At 39.2% G+C, this 24,619-nt stretch overlaps 1 protein-coding gene across 2 annotated transcripts in view; it reads left to right on the top strand.

The window, feature by feature from the left end:
- The first annotated feature begins 1,714 nt into the window (after nucleotides 1-1,714).
- CABCOCO1 (ciliary associated calcium binding coiled-coil 1) overlaps nucleotides 1,715-24,619 on the top strand; it is a 157,272-nt gene continuing 134,367 nt past the window's right edge. For both annotated transcript variants that reach the window (XM_043981546.1, XM_043981547.1), the window contains exon 1: nucleotides 1,715-1,791. In XM_043981546.1, coding sequence (XP_043837481.1) covers nucleotides 1,762-1,791 — 30 coding nt within the window. In that variant the 5' untranslated portion in view covers nucleotides 1,715-1,761. The remainder of the gene's footprint in view (nucleotides 1,792-24,619) is intronic.

Genomic DNA, 24,619 nt, shown 5'->3' on the forward strand with positions numbered 1-24,619 from the left:
TGCTAGCTTTGGGTCCTGCTGCTTGTGCACTGCTTGGGGAGGCATGTCACCTGCCTGCGTCTCAATTTCCTCATTTGTGAAATAAGGAGATCCAAGATCCCATTAAATGAATTCAAGGGTTAGTTGTAGCTCCATAGCCTATAAATCAATAAACATTTATTGAGCATCTACTATGTGCCTGGCCCTGGGCTGGCTGCTAGCAATGCAAAGACAAAAGTTTTTTAAAAAATGTTCCTGCCCCCAAAAAACTTACATTCTTTTCTCTTTTTGGGGGGGGGGGGAAGGGGGTAATGTGTAGAATTAAATAAATACAAAATAAAAACAAAGAAAGTAGGAAGTAATATTGGGGAGGAGGCCTTAGGGGAATCAGGAAAGGCTTCATGTAGGAGGTGGTGAGTTGAGCTTTGAGGGAAACCAGGGATGCTAAAAGGTAGGGGTGAGAGAGAGGGCATGTCAGGTATGGTCACAACCTGAGGAAAAGGCCAAGAGACTGGAGATGGATTCCAGGAAGCAGGCCTATTTGGCTGGAATGGAAAGAGAAGAAAGGGTAGTAAAGTTAGCCTCTAGTTGGATTTGCACATTTTTGTTTTTGTTTTTGTTTTTGTTTTTGCACAAATACCAATGCACATTTGTGGCCTGGGAGTGGAGGAGCTATCTGTGACCTGTGCTCTGCGGGAACTCCGAGTCTTTTGAAAAATGAATTCAGCTTTCAAGTTCTACGCGTGTCTGGGAAAGGTAGGCATCTTACAAACGGATTCAGCAGAACAACTCCACTAACCTCCCAGGTGGCCAAAGCCCTTCCACTGTGGAGACTTTTCTTCTCCCGCTGGCACCGCCTGCCCAATATATGGGAGATGACAATTAGCTTCCTTTCGGACAGCTCAGGTGCGGCCTCCAGGCCAGCGGGCCTGTGTCCTTCCTCCCTGGACAAAGGCTGCCTTTGCTCACCCCCATAAACTCAAATGACCTCAGCCCAACACGGATCCACAAATGCCACGCATTTCAGGGATACTGGGAGTCCTAGGAAGTACCCTCTCTGGCGCAGATCCCTCCTCCCTAGCCCTTCCCGGCCTCCCTTCATCCCCCTTAGCTCTGGCCAGGTCTGAATAGAGTACTCAGTCTTACTCTGGGCTTCCCCAGGAAAGATGGATGTGGAGAATTTACGGAGAGCTCAATGAAGTGGCACAGAAATACCAAGAATGGAAGAACAAGCTTTCGGAGAGAAGGTGCAGGTATGGGGTGGGGGTGGGGTGCGTAACTCAGGTCCCAAGTGAGGGCTGCCCAGTGACTGTGCATGACATGCGGGCACATCAGCCTGTAATCCGGAGGCTGGTGCCCAGCTGTTTGTCCTCGGAGGGCTGGGGAAGCGGTGGGCCATTGGAGCCTGCGGGCTTGGCAAGAGCGATGGTACAGGCGACATGAGCGTCCCGAAGTTGGAAGGGAAACTCAGTGGACCGCTCCAGCACTAGCGGGACCAGGGAGGGCAGGAGGCCTGCTCTGAACCTCCGAGAGCCTCACAGAGCTAAGGAGACCTCGCAGGCCGCCTATTTCAACCCCTTTACTTTACAGAAAAGGAAACTGAGGCCTGGATGAGTGAAGTAACCTTTTCCCCGAAAGTCTCTCTCCAGCTCCCTCCTCCTTCGCCAACCCCAACCCGGCTACCGCAGAAGTGAGCCTACTCCAGACCCGCCCCCAGCTCCGCCCCCTCCCGCTGCCCGGTTCCCATGGCAACATTAGGACGCTTCTCCTGGGAGTGTGAGCATGGCGAGTGCCTCCACATCCCGGATCCAGGTAGGGGCTAACTCCTTCACTCTTTTCCCTCACTACCAGGTCTCACTCCCGCGGGGATCCCTGGAGGGATCATGTTTCCCAAGACTTTGGGCCTGCAGCAAGGACAAGGAGGGTATGGGGGACCTAAGGGGGAAGGCTAAGGTTTCCAGATGAGGAAGAGGAACTGTGAACTCTGAGTTCCCCAAGGTTTAAGAGCTGGGAAAGAACTTAGCATCCAGTCCAGTGACCTCACTTTATAGAACAGGGGAGTGATACTGAGTCTGGACAGAGTGCTGGGCTTAGATTTAGGAAGACAGGTTCAAATCCTCCCTCCAAATTAGCCAGGCCTTAGTTCCCCTCTCTATAAAATGAGGGGAGAGACTGACTGGATGTCCTCTAAGATCCCTTCAAGCTCTAGATCTATAATTTTGACTTGCCCAAAGTCGCGGTAAATATCAGAAATATAATAAATAGAGAAATGATAACTTATGAGGGTTTATTTTATATCATGCAACTTTGCTGAAATTGTTAATTATTTTGAATAGTTTTTTTAGTTGATGCTCTAGGATTCTGTAAGTATACCATCATATCATCTGCAAGGAGTGAGAGTTTTGTTTCCCCATTAAGTATTCTAATTCCTTCAGTTTCTTTTTGTTCTTTTATTGTTAAAGTTAATATTTCTAGTACGCTATTGAATAATACTGGTGACAATGGATATCCTTGCTTCTCACATGATCTCACCGGGAAGGCTTCAAGTTTATCTCCATTCCAGACAATGCCTGCTTTGGTTTTAGATAGATACTGCTTATCATTTGAAGAAAGGCTCCATTGATCCCTATGCTTGCTAGTGTTTTAATAAGAATGGGTGTTGTATTTTGTCCAAGGTTTTTCTGTATTTACTGATAAAATCATATCATTTTTGTTGTTTTTGTTATTGATATGGTCAATTATGCTGATAGTGTTTTTTAATATTGAACCATCCTGGTATAAATCCAAATTGGTCATGGTGATACATTTCTGTAATCTTGCCAGTATTTTATTTAAAAATTTTGCATCAGTAAGGAAATTAAGAAAACCAATCTATCGTCGTCTTTCTCTTTTTGCTCTCCCTAGTTTAGGTATCAAAACCATATTTGTATCATTAAAGGAATTTGGTAGAACTCCTTCGTTACCTATTTTTCAAATATTTTTATATAGTAGTGAGATTAATTGTTCCTTAAATGTTTGATAAAGTTCACTTGGGAATCCATCTGGTCCTGGAGATTTTTTTTCTTAGGCACTTCATTTATGACTTGTTTGATTTCTTTTTCCAAGATAGGGTTATTTAAGTATTTTTTCCTCTCCTGTTAATCTGGACAGTTAATATTTTTATAAATATTCATCCATTTCACTTAGATTGTCAGTTTCAGTAGCATGTAATTGGGCAAAATAACTTTTCCTTTGTTTTTTTGAGCTGTAAAAATGTCTTGCTACTGTTATTGTTCAATCATTTTCAGTTATGTCCAACTGTTTGGCCCTGTTTGAAGTTTTCCTGGAGTGGTTTGCCATTTCTTTCTCCAGCTCATTTGACAGATGAGGAAAGCAAGGCAAACAGGGTGAAGTGATGTGCCCAGGGTCACACAGCTAGTAAGTGTCTGAGGCCAGATTTGAACCCAGGAAGATGATTCTAGGCCTTGGACTCTATCTAGCGCATCACTCTGACCTTTTATTTACTCTGCCACTCCAGAATTCTATTTAAGGCATTATTTTAAAGTTATTCGTAGGCAATGTTGGGAGGACTCATCTAAGAACTTTCTCTAATTTGCCATCAGCAGGCATTTCTTAAGCTCTTACTATGTTCATTATATTACGTTGTGTTTTGTTTTGCTGTGCTGTGTTGTTTTGTATTACATTGTATTACATTATACATGCTTCATCAATCTACCCTATTTGACCATGCAACTTACTTTCATAAAGAGCTGCCCAGGGCACTGGGAACTTACCTTACACTTTCCAGGGTCACAGAGCCAGTTGGTATCACGGGAAGGACTTGAATCCAGTTCCTTGTAACCCAGAGGACAGTTCTCTACTTACTACATAATAATTCTCAAACTTCAGTTTAGATAAAAAAATATATTCCTTTGCGGGGGGGAGGCAGGGGAATGAACGTTAAGCAACTTGCCCAGGGTCACACAACTACTAAGTGTCAAGTGTCTAAGGCCGGATTTCAACTCAGGTCCTCCTGAATCCAGGGCCAGTGCTTTATCCACTGTGCCACCTGGCTGCCCCTGAGATATTCGATTTTTAAACTGAAAGGGGGTGACTTTGAAATTGATGCTTTTAGGAAAATAATAAAATACTTTTATTTTAAAAAAAAAGAAATTGATGTTTTTAAAGGGAACAAAACATCTGCTATTCAAGCCAATGGGGTCAGTGAATTTAACTTACTTGAGAGGTCCTAGGATTTAGAGGAAGGAACCATGGAAATGACCTACCCAGTAACCAGATGTCAGGGATAGCTCTCCAATGACACATCCATCCTCTGACAGGTTAAATAATTTGCTCAAATTCAAACAGCTAGTTGGTATCAAGATCGTCTGAGACCCTGGGGCAAATGTCTTAATCTCCCAGAATCAGTTCCTCCATCAATAAAATAGGAATAATAACGCCTAGGATAAACTACCATATAGGCTTATTTTAAGGTTCAATGCAGATAATTCATTAGTCAAATGTTTTGCAGACACTAAAGCACAATATAAGTGACAAATCTTACTGTGATGAGGATAACAAAGGAAAGGGGAAGAGAAAGGAATAAGGATTAAGTGCCTACAATGTGCCAGGCACTGTGCTCAGTGCTTTACACATACTATCTCATTGGGTCCTCACAACAATCCTATGAGGTAGGTGCTATTGTCCCTATTGAGGCTGAGAGGAGTTAAATGATTTGCCCTGTGTCACACAACTAGTGTCTGAAGCAGTATTGTAATTTCCCAGAGAGGAGGAGAGATCCCCATTAATACAGTTGGCAACGCTATGACTTAGTAAGTATCAGGGAGTTGCCTGGAGCACTTAGAAGTGAAACTATTTTTCCAAGGTCACAGAGCTAGTATCATCAAGCATTTATTAAATGCCTACTATAATGCCAGGCACTGTGCTAAGTGCTAGGCATACAGATGTAAGCAGAAAGATAGACCCTGACCTCAAGGAGCTTACATTCTAATGAGAGATGATAAAAGGAAGTTGAAGGGGCGTAGGGTGAAGAAGGGGAGAAACAAAGGGTTCCCTGTGGAGCAGCAGCAGCACCAGTACTAGAAATGTGGATTATTATTATTAACTGATCATGCTTCCCAAACCTTAGAGCCTGATAGAAAGGGGAGTTCTTTCTTTTTCTGCATCAGATAATCCATGCTGATGCTTGTGCCCTGCCTATGGCCACTCAGGGGGTAACATGAATCTCTGCCCTTCGCTGCTGAGCACATCAATATTTCTGCTTTGCACTTTGTCTAAATATACAGTGTGGCTAAGTCACAGATGGCTTGGAAATAAGCTTGAATAGAACAAGGGCAAACAAACCCAGGTATGGGATATTCCGAAAGAAGGGCATGTCTTTTATTCCATGTATTACCCTCACCCCACCCCCAAATCAGAAAGCACAGAAGTGAGACCACAAATTCCCCCCACCCACCCCCAGCCCTTTCTGTTTTTAAAGGACTGACATGGAAGAAGTAATTTTAGCAACAAAACTTTGTAACCAAGCACTTTGTAACTTAGTTCATCCAAACAACATTCCTGGGTAGGAGATAAGCACTATCTGCATATTACAAATGAAGAAACTAAGAGAACAAGTCATTAGAGGCCTTATGGAGAGCCACCTTGCAGGTCACTGGCAAAGTTGGCAGTTACCCCAGAGTTCCAGAAACCCAGGCTTCAATCCAAGCCAGAACATACTAGCTCTCCAATGTGCTTTTAAAAGTATGGATACATTAAAACACACTTTACTTGTGTATTTATTTAGGCAGCTAAGAGGCATGAAGCTGGGCTTAGAGTCAGAAAAGACCTGAGTTCAAATCCAAGCCCAGATACTTACCAGTTGTATGACCCTGTGGAGGTCACTTAACTTTCCCCTACTTTGGCTTCTTCATCTGTAAGATAGAAATAATAATAAACAATAATGCTAAACATTTAAGTGGCACTTAACTATGTGCCAGGCATTGCCACTAACAACAGTACCAATGGAATCCTTGGTTTCATGCCAGGTGGAAGGTCCAGCACTGTCTGGATCTGTGACTGGCATCTCTCCATCACTAGAAAGGAGAATCTAAGGACAGTAATGAGCTCATTAGTTTGACTCATTCCTTAGGAAAATGGAAAATGGCCTCTTTCTCGGGAGACATCAACCTTTAGATCCATTGCTTAAAAGGTCTGTCTGATAATGAATGGCAACAGCTGGTAATCATATGGTACCTGAAGGCTCACAAGGGGCTCTCCATGTGAGGCAGGGTGATCAGAGCCCAGGAAGTGTTGGATTTAAGACCTAATTTTGCCACTTCCTAGCTGGGTGACCTTGAGTTAGTTATTTAAATGTAACTTCATTGTTAACTTTACAATTATTATCTCAGTTGAGCTTCACAACAACCCTGGGAGGTAGGTGCTACTATTTTCCCCATTTTATATATGAGGAAACTGAGGCAGACAGAAGTTAAGTGACTTGCCCAAGGTCATAATAAATAACTCCCAGGGTTGTTTTGAGTGTCAAACAAAATGACATATGTCAAGTGCTTTGCAAATGTTAAAGTGTTTTTCAAGGGCTCAATTTTATTATCGACCATAATAATGGGTTAACATTGGTTTACATTGCCTAAGATACCCTGTTATCCTTAGTCTCTCCCAATGATCTCTCAGGTGTCTCAGCAGAAACTTGGAAAGTTTGATGTTGTGAATTCTCTTCCATATTTGCTATGTCAACAAGAAGCATGGAAAATCACCCGGTTGAGAGACAGTCCCAGAGAAAGAATTGCTAGCCTTGGGACTAAGAAGACCTGGGTTAAAAATCTTACCTCCCGGGGGCGGCTAGGTGGCACAGTGGATAAAGCACCAGCCCTGGAGTCAGGAGGACCTGAGTTCAAATCCAGCCTCAAACACTTGACACTTACTAGCTGTGTGACCTTGGGCAAGTCACTTAACCCCCACTGCCCCCCCAAAAAAACAAAACAAAACAAAAAAATATATGTAGTGCCTGCCCTCAAGAACCTTATATTCAAAAAAATAAATCTTACCTCTGAAACTCACCAGCAGTATGACCTCTTGGAACAGCAATTCTTCCCACCCTGTGACCTTGGGCAAATGATCTCATTTCTCTGGACCAGTGTTCCCTCCTCTGCACAATGTGAGGGGGCTGGGTTGAATGACCTTCCAATTCTAGACCTAACAGCTTCTAGATCTAAAGTACTCATGCGGTTGAGGTGTCTGACTCTTCGTGACTCAAAGTTTGTGGTTTTCTTTGCAGAGATACTGGAGTGGTTTGCTGTTCAATTCTACAGCTCATTTTTACAGATAAGAAACTGAGGCAAACAAGGTCAAGTGACTTTCCCAGGGTCACACAGCTAGTGTCTGAGGTCAGATTTAAACTCAGGAAGATGAGTTTTCCTGACTAGACCTGGTACTCTTGGCACTGTGGAACCACCTACCTGCCCCAGAGTACTTTTAGTGAAGCTCAAATGAGAGTTAGCCCTTGGCCAATTAGAAAATCCTTCTAGTCATGCATGGTGTCATTTAATGTACTGCCTATCAAATTGTATGTGCACACATACATGACACTGAATTTATGTGAGTGTATATGTCCATCATTCTTCTTTCCTTTGGCTACATTCTTATGCCTATGTAGTGCTAAGTCTGTAGTGATTTTTAGGGAGGCAGTGATATATGGGGAAGATATATAATGATATGTAGGGAAGAATATATAAGATATATAGAGAAATATAGGGAAGATATATAGTGGTATGTAGAGAAGAATATATAAGATATGTAGTGATATATAGGGGAAATTTCTGACATCAGAGATAGGAGGTTCATAACCCACCTCCAGCAGCTGATAGCTCTGTGACTACAAACAAATAATGTCACCTCAATGATCCTCAGTTAGCTCATCTCTAAAATGGGAATAGCAATGACTATAGTACCTACCTCACAAAGTAGTCTTCCTAAAATAAGATTAATAGGATCATAGACTTGGAACTCAAAGGGATCTCAAGAACCATCAGTAAAATGAGGGGGTTAGACAAGATGGTCATGGAGGTATTTTCTATATGTATCTATAGAAGTAGATGCTATTATTAGTTTTATTTTGCACAGGAAGTAACTGAGACAGACAGAGGTTAAGTGACTTGCCCAAAGTCACAGCCAGTAGTATCAGAGCCAGGATTTAATCTCAGGTCTTCCTTACTCTAGGTAAAGCATGCTATCTACTGTGCCACCTAGCTACCGTTATGCTTACAAGTTAATACATAGAATTCCATGGTTAATCCTCAACCAAAGTCATCTTGGGGCTCATTCATTTTGGTCAATTGAAATAATATTTGTAAAATGCTTAGCATAGTGCCTGGAATATAATAGGCCCTTGAAAACGTGTCTTCCCTTCCCTTCTCTCCTCACTTCCCTTCCTAGTCCCCTAATTCATTTCTTGATGTTTCTAAAAACAACATATGGGAAATATTCATTTTCTTTTTTTTTTTTGTAAATTTTAAAATGTATTTTAAGCTTAAAAACAAAATGAGAAAAGAAAAAAATTTCCATATACACAGCAGAACATAAGAAAGGATTCAATATAAAATGATAAATTCCCATTTCAAGAAAACCTGTACAATAAATACTTTACATCATTTTCAAAGCTGCCCTTTTCTTCCTGGTAGATTTTCTTTTGTTCTCTGCTGTGCACTTTTTACTTTATTTTCTCCCTCCCTTTCCCCCTCACCCTAATGAAGGCTACCATTAAATACAGATAGATAGAGAAATAGAGAGATAGAGTTAGAAAGAGAAAAACCACATACATACATACATATATATATATACATAGAAATCTACAAACATACACATATATACACATGTACACTCATACACATATATATGTAAGAGCATACTATACTTACTTTTATTTGTCATCTGTTTCCCTGAAAGTGGATAACATCTTCCTTCATAAGTCTAAGTCTTTCCATGTTTTTCCAAGTCAATAAGCTCATCATTTCCTACACCACAATATCCCAATTCAACACATCTTATCTGAGACTGTGAAGTTTTTTTCTCAATTTTCTGTATTCCTTCTATTCTTGACTACATAGGTTTTATTTATTGTCATTTTCAAAATAGACATGTAAAAATGAATCTGATTTTAAAATGTTAGAGCATCTAGTAAAATAAATAATTATTCTCTAATTGTTTTCTCCCCAATAATGTTTACTCAACATGTCATCCTGTATGGCTTATATTATGAATAGTGTATAGCAGAGTTTACAATGAAATGCATGACATTCATAGAGCATTGGATCACAGAGTTGGAGTTCGAAGGATTCTAAGAGGCAATGCTAGTCCATCCTCCTTGTTTAAAGGTGAGGAAACTGAAGGTTTTCCAAGTTTCCTGATATTGCCCATTTCATTATTTCTTATGGCACAATAATATTGCATTCCATGCATATATCACAATTTGTATAGCCATTTCTGAGTAGGAGGGCACCCCCTTAAGCTCTAATTTTGGCTACCATGGAAAGAGCTACTATAAATATTTTTATATATGTAGATAGATCATTTTCTTCTTTCCTTAATTCTCTTGGAGTATAGATCCACTGGTAGGATAGCTAGAGAAAAGGGTATGCATATTTTAATCATTTCTGGGCATAGCTACAAAATGATATCCAAAATTTCTGGACCAATAATACATGGCTCTACCAATAGTGTGCCACTTTTCCCATAAGCCTTTCACTTTTTGTCATTTTCCTCTTTTATAATCTTTGCCAGTATGATAGATGTGGGGTGAAATAACAGAATTGTTTTCATTTGCATTTTTCTCACGTAGAGATTTGGAGTGTGGTTTTTTTCATACAGTTGTTGATAGCTCAGACTTCTTTTGAAAATTGCCCATTGGTATTCTTTGGTCATGTGTCTGTGGAAGAGTGACTTTTAGTCTTACACAGTTGAATCCGTTCCATCTATTTCTTGGAAATGAGACTTTTATCAGACACTTGTAAATATTTTCCCAGTTACTTGTTTCCTTCTCATTTTTACTACATTAGATTTATTTATGCAAAAACTTTTTTTTAATTTTGTGCAATCAAAATTGTCCATCTAAACTTCTGTGATCCTGTTTTGTGGTGAACTTTTCTTCATCCAGGGCTGCTAGGTGGTGCCATAGTGCAAAGAGCTCTGGGTTTGAAGTCAAGAAAACTCATTTTCCTGAGTTCAAATCTGGTCTCAGATACTCATTGGCTGTGTGATCCTGGGTAAGTCACTTAAAATCCTGTTTGCCTCAGTTTCTTAGCTGTAAAATGAGCTGGAGAAGGAAATGGCAAGGCACTCCAATATCTCTACCAAGAAAACCACAAATGGGGTCATGAAGAGTCAGACACAACTGAATAACCTCTCTATCCATAGGTCCAGAAGATAATTTCTTCCTTGATCCTCTACATGAAAAGGTTGTTTCTCCTTCATTTCCAAAGTGGACCATGTCATCAGGATGATGTCATGACTTGCACTAAACTGGATTTAAGTGAGGGAGGACTGTATAAGGTCACCAACCTCACTCTCTCCTGAGCCATCTGATTCCAGTGGTAAGACATATATCAGGATGGCTGGAAATGGCCCCAGATGTTTAAGGCAATAGGGGTTGAGTGATTTTCCCAGGATCACCAGCTAATAAATGTCTGGGGCCAGATTTAACTCAGATCTTCCTGACTTTAATCCCAGTGCTCCATCCACTGCACCACCTAGCTGCCCATTATTAGATGGTATTAGATAATATTGTATAATATTTTCATTTTTATTATAAAGGTTCAATTTACTCATGAGAAGCTAACGTTCCTCCATTTTTCTTCTACGGTCTTCCATTTTCTACTTTATAAGATTGTTTTGAGCCTCACAAGATATGGTATGTAAAGCATTTTGCACATTTAAAGTCTCAGATATTATAATAATTATTATGATCATTTAAAATTATCATTATTACTATTATTAACATTTAAAGCTTTAGACCTTCAGGGCATTGGTACAATTTCTGGCTATGAGCATATATTAATGCTCTTTAGACAGTATGATAGTGAGCAGGAAAAGAATTGGAGAGGATGTCATTTTTCTACCTGTTTCCCCAAATGGGAGTGAGTTCTTAGGGAGGTGTGGCAAACAGTCCCCAGCTGATTCATCAAGCATTTTCCACTGTCTCCTCCCCTCTGGAGGGAGAGATGGAAGTACTTAAAGGACAGAGTAAAGAAAGGCTGCTTGGGCTATTTTGGGCTCTGAATGTCATAAACAGAATTATTAGTATGTTCTCATTTCAATTCAGTTAAACTCAACAATTCTTTATTGAGAATGTACTATGTGCTTATCACAGTTTTGGGTGCTAGGAGACAAGATGCCAGCTCAAAACCAGTAGGGTTTTGCCTCAAGGTGGGAAATGTAAAGAACATAAAAATATAACCCATGCCCTTTTTTTCAGCAGATCAGAAGGAGGTAGATCTGAGAGCAGAGTTTAGAATTTCACAATCTGTTCACTCCCCTTTTCCTTCCCTACATCCCCTGAAGAAATCCTCCAAGGAGGGAGATGGCTACATAGTTTGGAGTGATCAAGTATTTGACTCTGGTCTTGAAGGAGAATAGCATTTAGGTGTACATCTTATCCTATGGGATAAAATTGAAACTCATTATTATAAAGCCCTCCACAATCTGCCTCCAATCTATCTTTCCAGACTTATTTTATATTAACCCCTTATACATTCCTTATTTTCTAGCTAAATTGGTCTATGAGCTGTTTCCTGAAATAAGTATGCCATCTCTTGTGCCCTTGAAGCTGGCATAATGTGTTTTATCATAGCACCATTTCATGGGATAGTTGACCATCATGTAACAGTGTTAACAAACATCTACAGGGGCACAGTGGATAAAACCCTGGCCCCGGATCCAGGAGGACCTGAGTTCAAATCCAGCCTCAAACCCTTGACACTTACTAGCTGTGTGACCCTGGGCAAGTCACAGAACCCTCATTGCCCTGCAAAATAAATAAATAGATAGGTAGACAGATAGATAAACAAATAAATAAATAAATAAACAAAATAAACATCTACAGAAATGATCACAATGAAAACAATTGTAGCCTTCATGGATTGCTGAGGATGGAGGGGTAGAGAAATTCTTTGAAGGACTTGATAGGCATTCCAAATTAAGTTAGCATACAATCTACAATGCAAAGATTGGAAAAGGTGAAGGTGGGGCAACATTTATGGGAAAGCATGATTCAGGAAAAATAATTGAGAGATGTCGAAAACCAAAAACGTTCATTTCTCCTCCGACTACTTCCTTTCTCTCCCATCACACAGCTTACTTATCTGGCTTCCATCACTCCCCCACCCCACTAATTATTGCAATACCTTCCTAACTGCTTTCTCCCCACTACTGTCTCCTACACTCTGCTGCCAAAGAAATTTTCATTTTTGGCACATATCCTGCCCACGATCCCACTAATCAATCAACTCTGCTGGCCCCCTATTGCCTCTAAGATAAAATATTAGCTCCTCTGTTTAGTTTTTAAAACCCATTACAACCTGGCCCCAACTTATCATTGCTGCTTCACTGGATATTACTCCCCTTTCTAGCACTCTGCAATGCATCCAAATGGGCCTTTGTTCTGTTGCTCACACCCAAAATCCATCTCCCACCTCAGAGCTTTTGCAATGACCTTTCCATGCTTGACATGCATTCCCTCCCCACCTTCCCTTTATAGAATCCCTCTCTTTTAACATGAAGTTCAAGTCCCATGTTCTGCATGGAGTCATTATTGATTGCCCTCATTTTTAGGTCTTTCCTCCAAAATGATATTATACTTACCTATTTTGTATTTATTCACTTTCCCTTTATGTTGTATTTATTTTTATATGTGTCTGTTGTCATACCCATAAGAATGTCATCTGAAGAGTAGGTTGTTTTATTCTTTGTACTTGCACCCTCAGTGACTAGAACTTAAATGCTTACTGACTGACTGACTGACTGACTGATTGATTGACTTTCAGATTATACAGACGTCTCATGATTTTATTTTATGAGCAGTTTTTCAGGAAAAAAATCAGTTGTTGCTAGACATGGCAAGCACAGAATAACATCACAAAATTAATTTGGAATGGATTCTATTTTAGCAGACAGGAAAAGATTTGTTATTGATATGAAAGTTATTCAAGAATCAATTGTCTGTGTATAGTCAGACTGTTGAACTTGTCAGAGCTAAGATCAGAATTAGTAAAAAACATGAAGAAAGAAAAATAATCAGAATAGAATATGGTGTAAATTGAAACAACTCAATCCTGAGTGATTTAAACAAACTGACAATCAAAGATAGGGAGTGGGCAATAGCAATGGCATCAGATTTATTTTTAACAAAGGTTTAACTCACTTCATCCCAAAGGCACTGACATGAAAATGGAAGAACAATAAAAAGCAGGAAAATGGGAAAGATGTGTAAACACACATCTTTTATTTTATTCGTTATTTATTTTATTTGTTATGACTGTTTCCTCAATCCAGGAACATGGATTATAGGGAAGGTAGAAATGGTATGAAAAAGAATAAAGAAAAGAAAAACAAGCTAGACTAGACCAAGCATACAGAGCAGAGGGTTAACTTGAAGCCACACAATTATAATGATCCTAAAATATCCATATTCTAAATGAGAATATCTCCAAACGGAAAGGTACTGAAGATGTGGGAAAAATTGGATTTTATTAATAATGGAAAAATGTGAACAAATGAACGTGAATAACTAACCACCTATACAAAATGTTTATGCTAATCATCTCTACATGTTTAACCTGAGGGGTCACTATGTAAAACTCGTAACCTGAGGAGGCAGATTTAAAAGGGCCCAAGTTTGTAGTCATTCTGCCTTTGGAAGGGCAGTTATGAAACACAAGAGAAACTCTCTAATGATGGGCTGGGAGGTTGGCATCTCAGCCATACCTAGGAGAGGTCATCTCCTCTGTGTGGCTCCGAGAGCTGAATAAAACTTTTATGCATGAATCAAGGACATTCTTGATGATGGCATTAACAGACAACAGACTTTGACAAGTGGTATTCAACAATGAACCACCCCCTAGCATTTCATAATTAACTGAAAGATGCAGAGAATATGAGTTTATTGTTTGTTGATTACGAAAGGCATTTTTTCACCAAAGTAAATATTACCTTATAGATTCTTTTTCAAAAGGATTATAGATCCATGGATGATAGATATATGGATGGGAGAGAGAGAGAGAGAGAGAGGTTGGGGGAGGGGGGTAGAGAATTGAGTACTTTATACATACCTGGTACTGTGCTAAGCACTGGAGATGAAATGACAAGAAAATAATCTGGTCCCTATTTTCCAAGAGTGTATATTCTAATATGGAAGACAAAATATAAAGGGGATCTGGGAAATAGAAGGAGCCAGTATGGTACTCATATAAATGAGGAAGAGAAGTCATCCTGAAAGTGAGCTGAACTGAGAATGAAGTGAGCATTGCTGGGGCCCCTCATGAAGGCCCTCCTGGTCAGAGACTGACCAACCAGGAGGCCAGGCACCAAGACCATACATGTCAGGCTAGCCAAGTCTGGAGTGAAGATGGCGACCTTGGAGGGAGGGGGGAAAGTATGGTAAAGAAATGACCCTCTGATCAGAAACACCAGGAAAGGCATAACACAGGGAGCTGTATGCTAGTCAAAGGTAATCACCCCTCCGCTGGAAAAGATTCAAAACAGATGGCCAAGTACAGAGCAGGACCCAGCTGATCTCTCCCAGTGTTCTCCTCCAAACAACTTTAAAATTACTCCTGAAATTAAATTTGTTAGCAACAGAGCCAACAAAAGATCAAAGGGAGACATTTTCTCACCTAACACAACTTTGGGAGTCAGCTGGGTCTCAATTTCAGGGCAGAAAGGAATGCTTGTGATCGGTCACAGAGGAGAGAGGGACTTGATCACAGTTCCAGAGCCAAGAGGAGTGCAAGCACTCATGTCTGCAGGGGAGCAGGGTCCTTCCTGGGTAAAGACCAGAGTACAGACCAGGTGAGAAGTGATCACATCTCTCCCAGGATCACAGCACCTTCAAAACATTGAAAACTGAAAGATCCCCAGAACTATCTCTAAAAATAGAAGCATGGAAAAGCCTGAATCATGGCCCATTGTCTCCCCATCTCCAGGTGAGCAGAGCCCAACTTTCTTTTTTTTTTTAATGCCCAACTTTAGTAAAATGAGCAAACAACCCCCCAAAAAGAAGAAGAACTTGGACATAAAAAACTACTACAGTGGCAGGGAATACCAAGATGTAAACTTAAAAAAAGACAACAATGCTAAAACTACTACAAGCAAAACCTGAAAGAAAATGCAAACCAGGACCTAACTCAACAAGAATTCCTAGAAGAGTTAAAGAAAGAGATAAGAGTGGTAGAGGAAGAATTAGGGGTAGGAGGAAATAAGAATGATGCAAGAAAATTATGAAGAGATAATTAACAGATTTTTATAGCACAAAATTATTGAAAAAATACTTTTAAAAACAGAGTTGGCTAATGATAAAAAAAGGCACAAAAATTCACTGAAGAAAAGAACTTTTTAAAAAAGAGAATAGGCCAAATGGGAAAGAAGGTACAAAAGCTTACTGAAGAAAATAAAAATCCTAAAAAATTAAAATTAGGGAAGTGGGAGCTAATGAATCCATAACACATCAAGATACAAAGCCAAAAGAAAGAAAAAATAGAAGAAAACATCAAATATCTCATCAGAAAATAAAACTGACCAAGGAAAAATAGATCAAGGAGAGATAATTGAAGAATTATTGTACTATGTGATATGTTTTTTAAAAGCCTAGATATCATAGTTCAAGAAATTATAAAGGAAAAATACCCCCAATACCTTAAATCCAGAGGGGAAAATAGAAATGGAAAGACTCCACCAATCACCTCCTGAAAGAGATCCCAAAATGAAAACTCCAAAGAATATCATAGCCACACTTCAGAGGTCCCAGTTCAAGGAAAAAATATTGCAAACAAGCAAGAAAAAAATATCAAATATCATGGAGCCACAGTCAGGATCACATAACATGTATAAGCCTCCATGTTAAAGGAACAGAGGGCTTGGAATATGATATTCCAGAATGCAAATAAGCTAGGATTTCAGTCAAGAATAACTGAATAACCTACTCAGTAAAACTAAGTATAATCCTTCAGGGGAAATATACATACATACATACATACATACATACATACATACATACATACATACATACACGTGTGTATTTTATGTGTGTATATATACATACATACATATATATATTTAACAAAATAGAGGACTTCCAAGCATTCCTGATGAAAAGACCAGAACTGAATAGAAAACTTGATATTGAAACAAAAGACTCAAGAGAAGCATAAAAGCATAAGCAGGAAAGAGTAATCACAAAGGATTCGATACACTTAAATTGTTTACTTAAATTCCCATATAGAAAGATAATACATATAACTCCTAAGAATTTTATCATTATTAGAGCAGTTAGCTGGATTCCACATAGACAGAAGGCATGGATATGAATCAATTATGCCAGGGTAATCTCAAAATAAAAAAAAAGAAAGAGAGAGAAAAAAAGACATGCAGTAGAAGGAGCAGGGAGAGGTAGAATGAGGAAAATTTTTTCACATAAAAGTGGTATACATGAGTTATGATGGCAGATAGGGAAATGGAAGGGGGGATGGGCATTGGTTGAACCTCACTTTTATTGGAATTAATTCAAAGAGGGAAGATATATATATACATACATACATACATACATATACATGTATATTATGTGTGTATGTATGTATATACATATACATACATATATTCAGTTGGGTATAGAAATCTATCTTACCCAATAGGGAAATAGGAGAGAAAGAGGATAAGAAATACTTGGGGGGAATGATAAAAGAGAAAGTAGATTGAGGGAAGCAGTGGTCAGAAGCAAAACAGACTTTCGAAGAGGGACAGAATAAAAAAAGAAAGAAAAGGAAAAACAGAAGAAAAGAAGATGGAGGGAAATGCACAGATAATAATAAGAACTATGAATGTGAATGGGATGAGTTCACCCATAAAATGAAAGCATTTAGCAGAATGGATTAGAAACCAGAACCCAATAATATGCTGTGTACAAGATATACACTTGAAACAAACAAAAACATATATAGAGTTAAGATAAAGGACTGGAGCTAAACCTATTATCCTTCAGCTGAAATAAAAAGACAGGTATAGCATTCCTGATTTCAAAAAAAAAACCTGATTAAAAGAGTTAATTAGGAAAATTATATTTTGCATAGATAATGAAGTAATATCAAAAATATATAGCAAGTTTGTGCAATAAAGGCCTCATTTCTTAAATAATATAGGGAACTGAGTCAAATTTGTACAAATAAGAGCCATTCCCCAGTTGATAAATGGTCAAAGGATATGAATAGGCAGTTTTCAGAAGAATAAAACAAAGTTATTTATAGTCTTATAAAAATGTTCTAAATCACTATTGATTAGATAATGGCAAACTAAAACAACTCTGAGGTACCATCTCACACCTATCAGAAATGACAAATGCTGCAGACGATGAGGGAAAATGAGTAGATTAATGAATTGTTGATAGAATAGTGAACTGTAGAATGATCTGGAACTATGCCCAAAGGGCATACCCTTTGATCCAACAATACCACTACTAGGTCTATACACCCAAAAAGAAAAAGGAAAAAGACCTATGTGTACAAAAATATCTATAACAGGTCTTTTTGTGGTGGCAAAAAATCAAAAAAATGAAGGGATGCTCATCAATCAGAGAATGACCAAGCAAGTTGTGGTATATAATTATGATGGAATACTATTGTACTATAAGATATGATAAGTGGGGTGGTTTCAGAAAAAAACACATAGCAAGACATATATGAACTGATGTAAAGAGAAATGAAAAGAACTGAGAGATCATCGTGTACAGTAACAGCAAAAGATTTGGCTACTCTGATCAATACACTGATCCAAGATAATTCCAAAGGACCCATAATGAAAAATGCCAAAGAGAGAACTAACGAACTCTGAGTGCAAATTGAAGTAGGATTTTCTCACTTCCTTTTTCTTTTTTTCTTTTTGGTGAAGATATGGATAATATGGAATTATGTTTTGCATGATTTAATATGTATAATTGATATCATATTGTTTGCCTTCTCAGTGGGTGGAGGAAGGGTAGGAATGAGGGCAAGAATCTGGAACTCAAAATTTAAAAATAGAAGAATATTTCAAATAAACAAATATGTTACTCTCTTTCACACTCTGTATTTTAGTCCAACTGAACTATTAGAACTCTGGATTCATCCAGATTGCTCCCAGCTCTTACATCTGCATCACCCCTGTGTTTTAAATGTACTAGCTCCATAATTCTGCCTGTTCAAATCTTTCTCTTCCTTCAACATCCATATTCAGGTGCCATCTCTTCCATTAGCCTTCCCTGAACCCAACTATAAATGGCATATCCCTTCCGAGACCTTATTGTAGCTCATTGTCTGCATTTTTCCTTTGACCTTATCAATCCAGCCTTTGCCGTACTTGCTTTGTATGTGTCTTATCCTTCCTATCATATGAGAAGCTCCTGAAGAATGGGGACTAAGACATTTATCATCATTGTATCTCCAGCCTCTGACACATGCCTTGAAAAACAATAGGTGTTCATTTATTTATTTATTCATTTTTGGTGAGGCAATTGGGGTTAAGTCACTTGCCCAGGGTCACACAGCTAGTAAATGTTAAGTGTCTGAGGTTGGATTTGAACTCAGGTCCTCCTGAATACAGGGCCAGTGCTTTATCCACTGCACCATCTAGCTGCCCCCAAACAATAGGTGTTTAATAAATTCTTACTGAATTTAGTTTAGTCAATTTTAATTGTGAACTCTCTAATTGAGGACAGACTGCCCCAACTGTTCTTAAGAAAAACAGGTATTAGGGAAGATCATTTAACTTTTGTCCATGGGAATAGGTTGTGGGAGCAGAAATTAAGATGAATTAGAAGGCATAGAAAATAATGTGGGTGATTTGAAGAGGTTTGGATGAGTGACATAGGTCAGAGGTTAAAGTCGAGGAGGAAAAATTGGGGAGCAATTCAGAGATTTAAAGATTAGTCTCCAGATACAGATATTGAACTAGATTCTCCCTCAGGGTTGAGGGAGAAGTGGGATCAAAAGTGACTAAAGAGGGGGCCGCTATATGGCTCAGTGGATAAAGCACCAGCCCTGAATTAAGGCAGTCCTGAGTTCAAATCTGACCTCAGACACTTGACACTTACTAGCTGTGTGATCCTAGGAAAGTCACTTAACCCTCATTGCCCTGCAAAAAAAAAAAAAAAGTGATTAAAGAAAATACAAAAGGATTAAAGAAGACCAAGGAGGATTAGGGAGTAGGACCTGAAGAAAAAGACTCAGGAAGAAAAGGAAAAGGAAAAGGAAGTAAAAAAAGGTATTTTGGACAATTGGAAGATAAATCAGATTGGTAGATGGGATCTGTGGATGAGACAAACTGGTAAAATAAAAAAGAGGTTGATACAAAGGGAGGTGAAGTAAGGATGTGGATTGTTTTTTTTTTTAAAAAAAGGGGAAATAAATAGGGTTGTTGAGTTATTAACAAGTGACAATTGGCCATAAGGAACTTAAGAAAGTGTTTATGAATTAGGCATACATACTCTTAAGTAGTTTAGAAAATGGACAAGAATTCAAGTTTCTACTGGTGAGGGAAGTAGGTGAAATTGTATAGTGACTTGTATAGAGTATATGATGTTTTTATTGCTCTCAATATTCTTAACATAAGCTAATCTCCCTCCCAGATGAGAAGTTGAAGGGATTCAAAGTATAGCTTTCTACACTTGAGGGACAGTGAAGTGTTCCTAAAGGAGTGATGCTTCAGTGGGCAAAGGAAAGAGACCTACAGTGGAGGAGTGTTGACCCTTGTCAGGATGTTGGAGAGTGAGTGTAGTGCAGAGGGAAGAGGAGGGAAGAAGAGGAAGAGAAAGGGAAAGAAAGAGGTAGTTATATATTTGTTGGAAACAAATGTGAGGCTCTTCTTGAAGCAGGAGCTGGATGATCTAAGGAAATAGCTGCTTGTCATCCAAAGAAAGGGTCACAGATGTGATCAGGGCAGAGACAATGCAATAAGGGTCAGAAAATGAAAGAGATTTAGGAATTGGGATTTCAATATTCAGTGATATTGAGGCAGCTACTTGTCAACCTGATAATGACAAGGGAAAGTTTTTGTTTTTCTTTTTGTCTTCTCATGGTAAAGAATGTAATACATAAAAGTCTTCCACATTCTAGTGATTCACAAAGGTACAAATGGTGTTTCCAAATGGAATCTAAAAATATCACCAATGATGGTTGCCATCTTTGACAAGAAACTGACAACCTAAAGGGATATAGGTTGTGTTTTCCTCACTGTTTGCCAGTAAAGCAAGGGATGAGGAAGAACAACTGATTAAATAGTTGGCATCTGAGAATAGCAGTTGGACTTCTAGATGATGGTATAAAACCTAGGTTTGATAGATTCCTCACCAGAGATGAAGCAGAAGTAACAAAAACTAGTAACAGTGTACTTGTGTGGTTTCCTGAAAATTTAATGAAAGACTATAAACTAAAAACAATGAAAGAGGGAGATACCATCTATGTCTATATAACACCCAAATTAGATGGCATACAAAGATGGAAGAATGGCAGTTTAGATAAATAAATATTTGTAGTAGAAAAAGTCCGGGAAAGGAGATAGTAATAAAGTCCTTAACTGTGTATGACTATACAGAACCTTCCAAAGTTTAGGCAACAAACAAGGAAAATTTGGTCTCACAACTACTACTGAGACTTGGTGGAATGAATCCATAATTTGACTATGGCTTTAGATGGACATCCCTATTTCAAGAGAAACAGTATAAGGAAAGGGGAACAAGAGAATTGCCTTGTATAGTAAGAAGGTATATTCAAGTGAGGATATTCAGGAGCCAGAAAGAGGAAGTATCGTGGAAAGCATTTGGGTGAAAGTCAATAAAAGGAGAAATATATGCTACTGTATACTATAGACTACCTGGACAGAGGGAGGAAATAGATGAGGAGTTTAGGAAATATTAAGCTTAATAGGAAAGTATGTCATAGTAGTTATGGGAAAACTCTCTCTCTCTCTCTCTCTCTCTCTCTCTCTCTCTCTCTCTCTCTCTCTCCTGGGAATTGGGAGGGGGCAGGGCCAGGGGAATAAGGGGGGAAAACATGAGGAGCAAGTAGGCCATTTTGCCCAAAATGAAGAGGGCCTAGAAGAGAGAAATGGGAAGTCAGTCTGGAAAGATAGGTGGTAGCCAAATTATGAAGGACTTTAAATGCCAGAGAAATGTGCACTTTATCCTAGAAGTAGGGAGCTTCTGAAGCCTCCTGAGCAGGGAGTGACATTGGCTTCCTGGTTATTCCACATACAAGAGCCTCCATTTCTAGGCTCTGGGCATTCTCTCTGGATGTCCCCCAATTCTAGAATGTTCTCTCACTACTGACTTCCCTGACTTCCTTTAAGTCCCAACCAAAATCCCACCTCCTACAGGAAGCCTTCCCCAAACCTTCTAAATTCTAGTGCCTCCTCTCTGTTCATTACTTCCTATTTCTCCTGTATATAACTTGTTTGTATATATTTGTATTCATGTTGTTTCCCCCATTGCATTGTAAGTTCATTGAGGGCAGGTACTGTCCTTTGCCCCTTTTGCATCCCAGTTCTTAGAACATAGCACATAGTAGGTGCCTAATAAATGTTTATTTATTGCTTACCAGTTTTTCTCTTCCTTAACTATAAAACAAAGGAGTTTTGAGGGCTGATCTCTAAGACTCCTTAGAGTTCTAAAAATCTACAACCTGCTAAGCAGACCATCCCAGAAGGCAGTTTACCACTCCTTATGGCCTTTTACTTTTTTAGTAAAGGTAGTTTACTCCTAGGGATGAAACCCTAGAAACAGAGCCTGTATTAAACTAGACAAGCAAAGTAGTGAATTTCCTCAAACAGGGTAGTACAGTAAATATCTCCCAAAGCCTCTCTTTTCAGAATCAAAGGTCCCACCCATTTGATATTGTATGATTTGGATCAGCAGAAGGAGGGTGGTTTTCTCCACCAAACTAAGAAACTGATTCAGCAAAAGCAATCTTGGGAAAGCATACATTTATGAGGTACAAGTGGAGACCTCGTCCCCAAAGAGATTTTCTCCAAAGCAGTTTTTTTGTTACAGTTTTCTGTACAATTATTTTCCTTCGTCCTCATTGAGAAAGGTCTCAACTGGCCCACTCCTTCAGGCTGTAGCCGTATTAGGCCCCCAAACCTGGCAGTCTTCTCACCCCTTCTTGCCCCACCCCACCATCAGGTCTGGAGCCTTGATCAAATTGACTCTGTCATTGTTCCTGGAATGATGGGTTCACTGGGGATCTCTTAATTGATGGCCTCACTCAACTTCTACCAAAGTGCTCTTCCTGGCTAAAGTTCCCAATGTGTGCAGGCTCTCCCTATTGGGAGGAGGGAATAAACATTGAGTGCCTACTATGTGCTGGGCACTGTGCTAAGCACTTTACAAATTATAGCTTATTTGAACACCACCACAACTCTGTGAGGTAGTCTTTATTATTATCCCCATTTCACAATTGACAAGACTGAGGCAAATAGAGGTTAAGTGATTTGCCTGTGGTCACATAGCCAGGAAAAATCTGAAGTGAGATTTGAACATTGGACTGAGAGGACTCAACAGAAACTTCCTAATTATAGATCCAATGCTCAACCCACTGGGCCACCGGGCTCTCTACAATTAGAATGTTACCTCTTGTGAACAGGAATTGTCTCATTTCTAAATTTTGTATCCCTAGAGCTCAGTATAGTGCTCAGTACATAGTGAGCATTTAATATAAGTAAATGCTTTTTTCATTCATTCATTCATTTCCCCAACATTTGCCTTCAATTAATTTGTCGTTTGGATTTTATGCCATTTGTAATATTTCCTCTGTGGATCAATGATTTCATCTAGCCTTTCCTTGGCTTACATGGCATCAGCTTTGTGCTTTCTGACATTGGAATTCTGCCTTCTACATCTGTGAATTAATTATGCCATTGGATATGCTTGGGCTTGTTTTCATTTTAATTGTATGTGCTACAATATCTCCAAAGGCATCATTTCATGTTCAGGCTGATTTAGGGGAATATTTCTTCATAATATTTTACTGTTAGAGACCAGATGTTTGAAATATCATTAATCCCAGAAACAATGCCACACTTGGAACGGAAATTCAAAAAAGCATTAATGTTTTGGGTTTTTTTCTGGGGGGAGGTGGGGTTAGGTCTGGTCCTGTGATTTTATTGGTTTAGGGAATTTCTTGTTAGGACACTCCTTCCACCAAAGCATATCAGCACCTACTCTACAATGTAATATCTTAGAAGAGATGTCCAGGGGCCTGAGACATTAAGGGACTTAAAATCAGAGGTTTAGAACTGTAAGGGATGAGAAAACCAAGGCCTAGAAAGGTGAAGATAATTATCATAGGACCATATGATTATACATTTAGATCTAGAAAATCATCAAAGGTCATCGAATATAACCATCTCATTTTACAGATGAGCAAAATGAAAGAGAGAAAGATTCAGTGACCTGTCTGGAGTCAGAGAACCAATAAATACTTGTGGCGGGATTTGAACCCAGGTCTTCTGAGTTCAAACCATTTTTTCCTACTATGCTAGGCTGACTTGCTCAGGATCACACAGCTAGAATGTGTCAAAGGGCCCAGCACATTTTCCATTAGCATCATCTGTCCAAGATATACATCCAACATAATGGTCAAGTAGGCATATCCCATGGGAGGCCATGGAGACCGTCAACCTGTGCCAAGACTTCTCATTTACTTGCCATTTTGGTTGCCAGTTCTGGGAGAAGCCCAACTTCCCAGTAGGAATATTCATCTTAGTTCTCACATTCATTAGATCATCACCCCTACCTCCATTCCATGAGGAAAGTTGTACATTTCTATAACATTATCTCTGGCTCTAGTCTAAGGTTTGCCCTCCAGAAGGGAAGGGAGATGGGAGGGAGTAACTAAAAAAAAAAGCCATTCATTGCACCAAAAATGAACCAGATATGATACATTTATTCCTACTCAAAAATAGAATGTTGGGGCAGCTAGGTGGCACAGTGGATAGAGCACCAGTCCTGGAGTCAGGAGGACCTGAGTTCAAATCTGGCCTCAGACACTTAACACTTACTGGCTGTGTGACCCCAGGCAAGTCACTTAACCCCAATTGCCTCACCCAAGAAAAAAAATAGAATGCTAAACATAAAAAAATGAAAGTGTGTGTTACAAAGTGATTAGAACAAAATGCAGTAACTTATCACTCCTATTATAATCATTTGGGAGGCTTATACTCAATCTTCATTGGGATATATTTATTTTTTCAATGCTATCTATTAGCTATCTTTTATTTTGCCTTTATGAGTATAGTCTGATCAAATGCCCAATGCAATCTTCTTTCTGATGCTCCCCTTCCCAGGCAGATCTTTCCCTTGGTACCAGCCCAACACTTCTGCTGCTGCTGCTGCAACCCCCAATATCTCCATTAG

The sequence above is a fragment of the Dromiciops gliroides genome, chromosome 2 (genome assembly GCF_019393635.1).
Source record: "Dromiciops gliroides isolate mDroGli1 chromosome 2, mDroGli1.pri, whole genome shotgun sequence".
Taxonomy (NCBI): Eukaryota; Metazoa; Chordata; class Mammalia; order Microbiotheria; family Microbiotheriidae; genus Dromiciops; species Dromiciops gliroides.